This window comes from Eptesicus fuscus, chromosome 3 (assembly GCF_027574615.1).
Source record: "Eptesicus fuscus isolate TK198812 chromosome 3, DD_ASM_mEF_20220401, whole genome shotgun sequence".
NCBI lineage: Eukaryota > Metazoa > Chordata > Mammalia > Chiroptera > Vespertilionidae > Eptesicus > Eptesicus fuscus.
In genome coordinates, this window is record NC_072475.1 from 8261809 (window position 1) to 8272040 (window position 10232).

A 10232-nucleotide genomic window follows, 5' to 3' on the forward strand; every position below is an offset into this window, starting at 1 on the left:
TTTTTTTTAATTTTTAACATAATGACTAAGAAAAGAGGATGCAAATTCAACGATGATCTAAGAAGTGAATTTCCTTTTATTAAAAAAATCAAAAGCAATTACAATATAGACCAAATTTTTAATCAAGAACCACCCTCCCACTCCCCGGAACCGGTTTGGCTCAGTGGATAGAGCGACGACCTGCGGACTCAAGGGTCCCAGGTTCGATTCCGGTCAAGGGCATGTACCTTGGTTGCGGGCACATCCCCAGTAGGGGGTGTGCAAGAGGCAGCTGATCGATGTTTCTCTCTCATCGATGTTTCTAACTCTGTCCCTCTCTCTTCCTCTGTGAGAAATCAATAAAATATATTTTTAAAAAAAGAACCCTCCCCCCCCCGCCGCCCCGTCAATGGTGTCCCGCTTTACCAATGTTAAAATCTGGTCACCTTATTTTAGGGGTGAGCTGACACAGGCCATTTCACAGCGGTCCCCGGGGCACACTGCGGCCGCGGCCCTGAACCCGCCGGAGCTGGGGGCGCGGGGCGGGGCTGGAGGAGACCAGCTAGGGCCGAGGGCCGGGCGGCCCCGCGAGCGACGCGAGACCCGGGACCAGGGACCAGGGATCAGGGATAAACGCCCCAGTTCCCGCGGGCTGAGCCGCAGCGCTGCCCGGCGACTGCGCAGGCGCGGCCCCTCCCACCGCCGCTCTCGCGAAGGCGAAGCACGGTGGCTGCGCAGGCGCGGCCCCTCCCACCGCCACTCGCTGGGGGGAATAGGGTGACTGCGCAGGCGCCACTGAGCGGGTTCCCGCGCGGGTCTCCTCCGCGTTGTGACCCTCTGACCCCGCTGTCCCGGCGCGGCCATGGCGGCTGTCAGGGCCCTGTTGGCACCCCGGCTGGTGGCGGCGGCCTCTACGTTCGCGCCGGTCCCCGGTCTGCGGCCGCTGCTGCTCACTGGGCCAGCGCCCGCCCCGCGCGCGGCCTTCCACGGCTCCGCGCCGCGGCCAGGGCCCAGGGTCGCGCTGGTGAGTGCGCGCCCGCGGGGACGTGGGGCGGGCCGCCGAGGTCGGGCTCCCCCCGCCCCGTTCCCGAGCTGAAACACCCTCTCCCCGCCCCCCCCTCCACGTGGGCCACCCCCACCGCGTGGACTCCCGTGACCCGCGCTCCCCCGCAGGTGCTGTCCGGGTGCGGAGTCTACGACGGCACGGAGCTCCACGAGGCCTCGGCGTAAGCCCCCGGGACAGTGCCCTGGGGAAGGGGTTGTCTTCTCCCCAACCGATCGGAGAAACCTTTGTCCCATTATTAAGGCAGGAGTGATTGACAAGACTTAGGGAGGCACAGGGGGGAAGTTCTAAATTACAGCTATAAAATAGGAGACGCAAATAAACTGCTTCAGTATCACCTGTGACATCCTTCTAGTGGTTTGAACACCCACGTGTTACAAACATTGGGATCAGGTGCCTGAGTTTTGGAGCTGTTTTTCCCTTCTATCAGCCGGGTTTCCATCCACGCAGCACCCTTGCAGCATTCCTGGCTGTAGACTGTTAACTCATGTAAACCTGTCAGTTGTTACTGAGTTAGGAGCCTGGGGCTGTTGGCTGTGCCTGGCCTCAGAGCCCTTCCATCCCCGGGTTGCCAGCGTGTGATGGTGTTGGCGCTAGACAAGGCATGGAATTTGGAGTGTGCGGAGGTGGGTGGCAGAGGGCCAGGAGAGTTTCCTGGTGGGGGAACTAGAGAGTGGAGAAGGCAGGAGCAGCGGGGCACAGTTTGAAACCTCCCAGCATGGAGCAGGAGCTGTACGTGGAGTGCCCAGGAAGTTGCAAGAGCATCAGAGCCCGAGTGAGTACCAGGGCGGTCCCGGCTCTGCTGGGTCATGCGTCCTCCAAAAGGGGCACAGTGACAGCACCGAGTCTGGGACTGATTGGTGAGCTGCCGCATGCCTGGCACAGAGCAGCCCTCTGGGAGACCTGCATGTCTCCGTATCTCCCACCTCCATGACAGCAAAGTTGGGGGACACCTGGAATTAAACTTACTATCGTGACTCGAAACCCGCCCCCCCACACCTCAGACTTTTGAGACCCACATCAATTGGCCTGTGGGAGGACGACACCCCACAGCAGCCTGGGAACCCCAACACCCAGACTGTGACACCAGCCAGGTCACCCCGCCCCCTGCACCTCGGTTTGTAAAGGGAACATGGAGACTGGCTTGCAGTGCAGGCTAGTTCAGTGACAGTGAATTCAGATTGTGGGTGTTTGGGTCTTGAGCAAGCCAGCCACAGCTTTTTGCAAAGCAAGTGGGATATTAACGACACAAGGAATTTATACCTGGCATTCAGCTAAAATCCTGCCTTTAAAAACACGTCAGGCGAAGCTGGGTTGGGCCTGTCTCAAAGCCTGGTGTGATTTCCTCCCTTGCAGGGCGCTGGTGCACCTGAGCCGTGGCGGGGCTGAGGTCCAGATCTTCGCTCCTAACATCCCTCAGATGCACGTGATTGACCACACCAAGGGGCAGCCTTCTGAGAGCGAGACCAGGTGTGGGTCCTGCCCCTCTCGTCCTTGACTGTGAGCTCCCTGAGAACCTGCACGCATAGCTCTTTCAGCCCAGTCAGGGCCAAACCCGTCCAAATGAGCATCCTTCCTCACGCTCTCGTCCTCTGGTCGGGACTAATGCAGCGAGCCAGTGTTACTGTCCCTACTTACTCCCATTCCTCGCAAAACAAACTACTGCAGAGTGAGCTCCATCTTTGTTCTGACCAAAGGGATGCGCCTCGGTTTGTCTGGCGCCTCACTGCCTGCCTGGGCCCACCTGTCTGAGTAGCTCCCAGCCGTGTTTCTGTTCCTGCGGCCCCGGGTGCTTGAGATCTTCTCCCCTCCTGTCCTGCCGGGACCACAGAGACTGGCCCCTGGAGGCTGTGGCTCCCGACACCTTTGAGCTGGGCTGACAGTGCGAGATGGGCCAGGGGAAGAAACGGCAGCTGTCGGCTGGGGGCTGGGGCTGGGTCCTAGTCAGGACCCTGGCCTAGGGTGGCAGTGGCCCCCATTGTGGTTGCTGCACTCACCCGGCGCAGGAGCTTCCTGACTTCCCCACCACCGCCCTGTCCGTCAGTGCCACACAAATGCTGTGTGCTTCAGGCACTTGGGGCCTGCCTTCCTGGTGGCCCCTGACTGATGCAGGAGGCTCCAGATGACCCGGGTGGGTTGTGAAGTGCTGATCTGAAGGGTCCTGCAGACGTTTACGTCCCTGTAGCTTTAACCTTTAGCACTCGGATGTCGAGTGTGACTCGACAAGGTTAGCATTAGAATAAAGGAATCGAGAAAAAAGCAAGTGAGTGCAAAGGGTTAATTGCCTTTTCTGCGTATTGACATGAAATTCATGTGTGAGCTGAGAAAACACGGCCTCTTGTCTTGTGGGCTCCTACCTGCCATTCTCCCGTCTGCGCTGAACCTTTTCTTGTCTTCTTTGTGCTCTTTCCCAGGAATGTTCTGGCGGAGTCAGCAAGGATCGCCCGTGGCAAGATCACTGACCTGGCCCAGCTAAGTGCAGCCAACCACGATGCTGCCATCTTTCCTGGGGGCTTTGGAGCTGCCAAGAACCTGTGAGTGTTTGAGCTTGGGGCCTTGTGCTTTTTACCTGCAGAAGTAGCCGGGGACCAGGTGGCGACATGAGCCACTGCTGAGGAGCTACAAGTAGCTGCTCTGACGGAGCCAGTGCAGGACGGGGCTTAGGTCACATTTTGGCAGGACATGAATTTTCCTCTGCCTGCTCCTTTCCGAGCCCTCCTGGCCCCGACCCTGCTGTGGGTGTGACTCTGTGCCCGAACCTCTGTGCCGGTGTGTCTCCTCACAGCAGACCGGTGTCTTCCTGCGGGCGCCCACGCTCCTGTGGGCCGTGGGCCTCAGAAAAGTGTGTGTTTTTCCAGTCACCTGACCGTCCTGACCAGAGCCCTTGGGTCTTTGCCACGGCAGCTGGCTGGGAGCCCGGGAGGGAGGCCGTCACTGTGACGTCCTTCGGGTTTCAGGTCCTCTTTCTCTTCTCTCATTCCTTGTCTCTGAGTTTCATGGAAATTGCACTGGCCTCTGTCCCAGGACCTGTCCCTGTGGTGGGCAGCTGGGTTCACGTCACAGCTGAGTGAACAAGCAGTGTAGTATGTGTGACATCCTGATTCTATGCGTTTGAGGGAAACACAGCAGATCAGCAAATTGGCCCTGAATGGAGCATTTTTCCACGTCCCTCGTGAGAACGTTCCCCTCCAGGCCTGGGGTCTGTGGTGACAAACCGCCTTCCCGCTGACTAGGCCATTCCTGGGGCTCTGCAGCTTCCAACCCTCTGCTGATGGCGCCTGCCCGTGCAGCGCTCCAGGAATCACCACTTCCTCTTGTTGCTCTCTCCTTATCCCCTTAGCTCTCGGACTGAGTGGGTGCTGCTCTCCCACAGCCCTTCCAGGCCTACCCCCTTTGGGTCCTCGCCGTCCTGTTCACACCTTTTGCAGGTGTCGACCTAGGCGCTCCCTCCTGTGTGACTTTTCTGGGTGCTGTCGGGCCTGGCCTGATCGCTGGGCCCAGTGGTCCTTTGTGTACTCCTTCATGGAGTCTCCGCCTCCCTCCTGCACCCCTTCCCGTTCTCCCCATGAATTGCATTCACATGTTGCCTTTCTGCCATCATGTTTGGACTGCAAACCTCCCCCTACATTTCCAGCTGCCTGCCCCGGAGTCCTGTTGGAACATCTTGCTGATCTTTAGCGCCGACTCCCTCACCTGTACTCACCTCTCATCAGAAACAGCGAGCGGGGAGATGGGGCAGGGGAGGCTTCAGGCCTCAGCCAGAGTCCTTGCTCATTATCCCCATCACCCTGTTTGAACAGTTGACCCCCATGCTGGCTCTGTCCATCTGGGCGTCCTGCACCCAGAAGTGATGGGCAGAGGTGGTTATGTTCCCTAAAGTCTGACTCTGCTCAAGGCCACTCTATATGCTGGTGCCTCCAGATCCAGCCCCGAGAAGACTGCTTTTCTGCCCGGCCCTGCCCCTGCCTCACACCCACTCTCGGTCCCCAAAACCAGCCATTCAAGTGACTTCCCACGTCACCATCTTCACGAGCTTCCTGGTAGGAGATGGCAGAGAACTGTCTGGATCAGCAAGGCTTTTCACTTGCGACGGGACTGGGGTTTCTTTCTCAGAAATATAAGCTGGCTTCACAAACCGCTGGCCTTACCTCTGACCGTTAGCACCACCCCTGGGGCGTGTCCCCAGCATGGCTGACACCATACCTGGTTGGCTTAGGAGCTCAGACCGGAGATGCACCGGGTTCTTGGTGTGTCTGTGTCTCGGTGTTAAAGGGTGTGGGGCACCCTGGGCCAGCATGCACTTCTGGTCGCTGGCCCCATTCTTTCCTGCCTTCCCAGAAGGAAGGCCCGCTCCTACATCCGTGGTTTCCTGCCGGTGGCTGCTGTGGTCATTTGGGTGCAGCACGTGGCAGCACGCGAGTTCAGTGGTGACAGAAGTCACCTGGCTCCTCATGGTGGGACCTGGCACTGTTACTAGCTTCTGTGTGTATTTCCCGAGATATTCACATTTGTGGTTGTGTTAAAATTCTAACCAGACGGTAGCCTCCTAATAGTGTGGCTTGTTGGTCCGTTAATAGTCTAACAGCTGCAAACACATCCCACTGAGTGGATGACCCGACTTCGGTATGTGCTCATGATGTCCAGTCAGTCCTCTTTTCTCCTAATAGCGTTTTGGCGGTGCAGTTGACATGCATATTTTATTTATTTATTTTTTTTTTTTTTAAATATATTTTACTGATTTTTTACAGAGAGGAAGGGAAGAGGGATAGAGAGTTAGAAACATCGATGAGAGAGAAGCATCGATCAGCTGCCCCCTGCACACCTCCTACTGGGGATGTGCCCGTAACCAAGGTACATGCCCTTGACCGGAATCGAACCTGGGACCCCTCAGTCCACAGGCCGACGCTCTATCCACTGAGCAAAACTGGTTAGGGCGACATGCATATTTTAAATGATGCATTTTTGACGTGTCAGGAGAGTGACCACCCGTCAGTCCTTTGTGCCAGCGCCATGCATGTGTCTGGGATGGAGGAGTGGGACCCACAGACAGAACACGGGGAAGCCCAGCGTGTGGCTCTTGGCAAAGAGGGTGCACTTTGAAATTTGACGGGTCTCTCCCAGTTGCCTTCCATAGAGATGGTACAGGCAGGGCAGACCCACCACCTGGGAGGGCAGACTATTCCAGACCCTGAGCCACTCTTGCTCTGGAGAAAAAGATGGTGTCTTGTTTAATTCGCATTCCTCTTCCTTGTCAGTCAAGTGGAGCACCTGTCCCTGGCTTCAGGCCAGCGCACATCCTGCTGCCCCTTGGTTTCCAGCAGACCTCTGAGGACCAGGCGGGTGGCTCGCCGTCCGAGGCTTCACCTAGCTCTGGGTCTGCTTTCCCCACCTCACCTCTGCTGCCCCACCCCCTCCTCCCGCTTTCCATGCTGGTTTCTCTTTAAAAACAAAACAAAACAGAAAAACATACAGTGATCTGAGAAGTCACATATTGTGTACATGTGCACACTCACAGGCTAATCATTTCCATTGCTGAGGAATCCGTGGAACCACACGTCAGATCTCAGTGTGGCAAATAGCCAGGGGCTCTGAGATGTAAGGCAGCCTGTTCTCACTGTAGGAGCACATTCGCCGTGGACGGGAAAGACTGCAAAGTCAACAAAGACGTGGAGCGCGTCCTGAAGGACTTCCACAAGGCGGGGAAGCCCATCGGGTAGGTTCTGCTGGCCCAGGAGCAGGCCTGGGGGCAGGTGGGCCTCTGGTGACCGGCAATGGCGGGAGGGCAGGGGGCCGGGGCCCGGGGCTCATAACTGGCAGCGAGGAGCTGCCACTCTGAGCTGTGTGGTCTTGAAAACTCGCCCGTTTCCTCCTTTTAACTGCGGGATTTCACAGGTGCCTTCCAGCTCTGAAAATTCTGTAGTCTTGTGGTTACATTAGTTTCTCCTGATGACTTAACAGGAAGGAGAGGGGGTGATTGTCAGGTTCCATAATGTTCCCCAGTCCTTCCCTGACCACCATCCTTTCCCAGCACCCCTGCCCCTCACCTGGCCTCCATCCGCCCTCCTATCCTTGCTCAGCTAGTTAGCCCTTGTCTTCCCCTCTCACTGCTGCTGTGCGCACTGTTCCTGCCACCATGTCGTTCTCGACTGCTCTCTCTTCCTTGTGGAGCCTGGATCCTGAGGCCGGCCGCACACTAGGGTCCCCTTCTCTGCACTCCCAAACTCATCGGCACAACCATTGCTCATGTCACAGCCCCTGGTCCTTGGTCCTGACAGACAGGTGAGACTGGCCATACCTGCAACCAGGAGGGGCTCAGAAACGTGTGATGGCGACCCTGTTATAAGACCTGATTTCATCAGACTTTCGTGTCCACAAGTGTCCCAGTGGCTGCTGCTCACTCCTACTGCGTGGTTTGTCCACGTCAGTGAGCCGGAGCGCGAATGGCTCCCGTCTTTAGAGTCAGTCACTGGGAGGAGGCTTGGCAAGAGCACAGCGCACACGCTAGGAACAAATTTGCGGGATGCAAACTTGAGGCCGCTCCTGGCTCCCGTGGGTGCTGCTTGCTACTGTGTCACTGGCGAACCGAACAAGAGCAGCTTATGTTAGACCCGTCATCCCAGGGGGAGACAGAGGCCGCCGAGGACAGTGCCCGCTGACAATGTCTCACAGACTTCAGTCACGGACAGAGCTGGCCCAGCGGCCGACCTGGAGCCCCGCAGCACCACCAGGGCCGCCGAGGGTCCGAGCCTGGGAGCGGTCTGCGCATGTGCCTCCTGCCCACCTAGACTGGACCTGTGGACCGGGCCGATGCCATCCACGCTGCGCGTCTCCCTTCAGAGCTGCAGAGGCTCTGCCTCCCTGACCCTGTTCTCCTTCGCCTTTCAGCTTGTGCTGCATCGCTCCTGTCCTGGCGGCCAAAGTGCTCCCTGGCGTCGAGGTCACCGTGGGCCACGAGCAGGAGGAAGGTGGCAAGTGGCCGTATGCCGGGACGGCGGAGGCCATCAAAGCCATGGGTGCCAAGCACTGTGTGAAGGGAGTGACCATATCCTTTCCAGCAGCTGGGACCCATGTGGCAAGGGGGCTCCCCTCTGTGGCTGGGCAAGCGATGTCTCCAGCCAGGAACTGCGCCGAGCGCCATGGGCGTAGAGAGCCTCGGGCAAAGGCGGGTCACACCCCGGGTCTGCACCTGGACCTGGGGATGTCCTGGAGATGACCACGTCACCTCTGGGCGCCTGCCTGTGCTGAAGGTGGCCGTCATCCTTAGTGTCTTTATGAGCAGTTAGTTTCAGGTGTCCCTGTGCCCCCCTGGCACAGAGTAGCCAGCAGACCCGTGGCCAGTGGGAAGGAGCCAGGCCGGCCCGGGGTTTTGTGTAGGTCCAGGGCAGATGGGGCGAGGCCAGTTCTGTCACCTCCGGGGTCTGCATGAGCTGGGGTGGGGAGGCGGGTCCCAGGTGGAATTGGCCTCTGCTCTGCCGTTGCTGGCACTAGTTTTCTTGATCTGAAAAGCAGAGGTGCTGCTGCTGCCTTCAAGGTTGTGGGTGCCGTGTGGGTACCGAGGGGCACACTGCTGTACAGCTTCATGAGGCCGACACGGTTCGCTGAGGTGCAAGCTTTCTCTTGGGAGCGTGCTGGTCACGTTCTCGTGTAGTTCAGCTGCACAGATTGTGCAGAAGGGGCCCTGCCAGCAGATTACTCCAGGAAGAACGCCCCCCCCCCCCCCCCCCCCCCCCCGTCACCTTGGGAAGGACGGGACGCTTGTTCTGAGGGCAGCTGGGAGCAGTGGCCGGTATGTGCTTTGTGCCTAAAACTTCCCCTCATCTTTGCTGGGCGGTGTTTTCCCTAACTTCTGTGCACGAAGCTCACGTGGACCAGAAAAACAAGGTGGTCACGACCCCAGCCTTCATGTGTGAGACGGCGCTCCACCACATCCATGACGGGATCGGGGCCATGGTGACGAAGGTGCTGGAGCTCGCCAGGAAGTGAGCCGCCGGGCTCTGGCTTCGCCTCATCCACCAGGCGGAGCCGGCGGCCTGTTGTGCTGTCCAGCGTGGGATATGACACACTTGGGGTCAGATAATTGGTGTGCGAGTCGTCATCAGCTCTGCTCGGCTCACCTTCCTTCCAGGAGAGGAGGGAGGCAGAGCCCGCGCCCTGGAGAGGCGGCTGGAGCCCCCTGCCTGTAGGATGGAGTGGCGACTGGACTCCTGGTGCATCCCGGAAATGACAGTCCGCTTTCTCAGGAAGCCAGTCAGGTGGAGGTATTGTGTAACCTCAGGTTTGCCTAGCTTCAGAATACTTAATGTTTGGAAGGAAAAAATAATTTCAAGTTTATAAATGTAATCAGAAAACTTGAAACATGGTTATTGACAATTAAAGATTCTCTAATCTGGAGTAAATATGTACTCAATAAAACGTTATTGGGATTTCTGTAGGAGGCAGCCACATGTCAGGTCTTCTGAAATGGGCAAATGAAAATGTAAATGAGGTTTCTTAATTAGTCTCAGTTCTCTTAAATTTCAGGAAGAAATTGCAGGCCTCAGCCTGGGTGGGGGGCTGCTGGGTAGTGACTGTCAGGTGGTCCCAGGCACGAGCAGCAGCTGACTCAGATGTATCCAGAAGGCACAGTAAATTCTATTGTGTTCCCCTTGCGAGTGTGGTTTCTGTTATGGGGAGTGGGCTTTCGGAGTGACCACCCAAGTGTGGAGCACCTTCCCCTTTTGATCTGTCTTCTGTGCCCCTTGGGGGGCACTCTGGACACACGGACGCCACAGTGTTTGTGCTTTGTTTGGTTTTGGGAAAGCTCTTGGGTGGAAGCAGCTGGATTGTTTCATTTGGTCCATTGCACACTGCACTGTGTCGGAGGCAGCCTGGGAACGGGTACAGAGACAGGGCCTGCCACTCCGCTCCTCCCCGACCCCTGCTAGGGAGGGTGAGATGATGGACGCCCCTCTTCTAGTTTTCCACGCTCGCCCAGGCCCTCTGGCTCACCTGCATCTGTTTCAATCCCTGACATTCCAGTCCTTTCTCTACGGGAACCCCATTGTTTGGCGGCCAGCTTTTCTCCCCTTGGTGCACCTGCCAGCACCAGCCATGAGGGCCAGGCCTGTCCTTGCTTGTGCAGCTAAAGGGAACCTCGCAGGGCCCGTTGGAGGGCAGGTAACAGGTTGAAGTCTCCTACCTAAGAAAGGTG

At 57.6% G+C, this 10232-nt stretch overlaps 1 protein-coding gene across 2 annotated transcripts; it reads left to right on the forward strand.

Annotated features, from left to right (window-relative positions):
• The first annotated feature begins 740 nt into the window (after positions 1-740).
• On the forward strand, positions 741-9688 carry GATD3 (glutamine amidotransferase class 1 domain containing 3). 2 transcript variants are annotated; one of them, XM_028151794.2, is made up of 7 exons: positions 741-1003; positions 1153-1205; positions 2399-2512; positions 3457-3576; positions 6663-6755; positions 7928-8084; positions 8897-9688. In XM_028151794.2, the coding sequence occupies exons 1-7, from the start codon at positions 842-844 to the stop codon at positions 9023-9025; spliced, it is 828 nt and encodes a 275-aa protein (XP_028007595.2). In that variant the 5' UTR covers positions 741-841; the 3' UTR covers positions 9026-9688. The 2 variants fall into 2 exon arrangements, with proteins under 2 accessions (XP_028007595.2, XP_008143884.2); XM_008145662.3 differs by lacking the exon at positions 6663-6755.
• The last annotated feature ends 544 nt before the right edge of the window (positions 9689-10232 follow it).

Excerpts from the sequence above, each read along its gene's own strand:
- GATD3 (XM_028151794.2), top strand. The coding sequence starts at position 842 with ATGGCGGCTGTCAGGGCCCTGTTGGCACCCCGGCTGGTGGCGGCGGCC. Across the intron at positions 1,206-2,398 it reads GAGCTCCACGAGGCCTCGGC|GGCGCTGGTGCACCTGAGCC; the intron begins GTAAGCCCCCGG and ends CCTCCCTTGCAG. Across the intron at positions 8,085-8,896 it reads ACTGTGTGAAGGGAGTGACC|GAAGCTCACGTGGACCAGAA; the intron begins ATATCCTTTCCA and ends ACTTCTGTGCAC.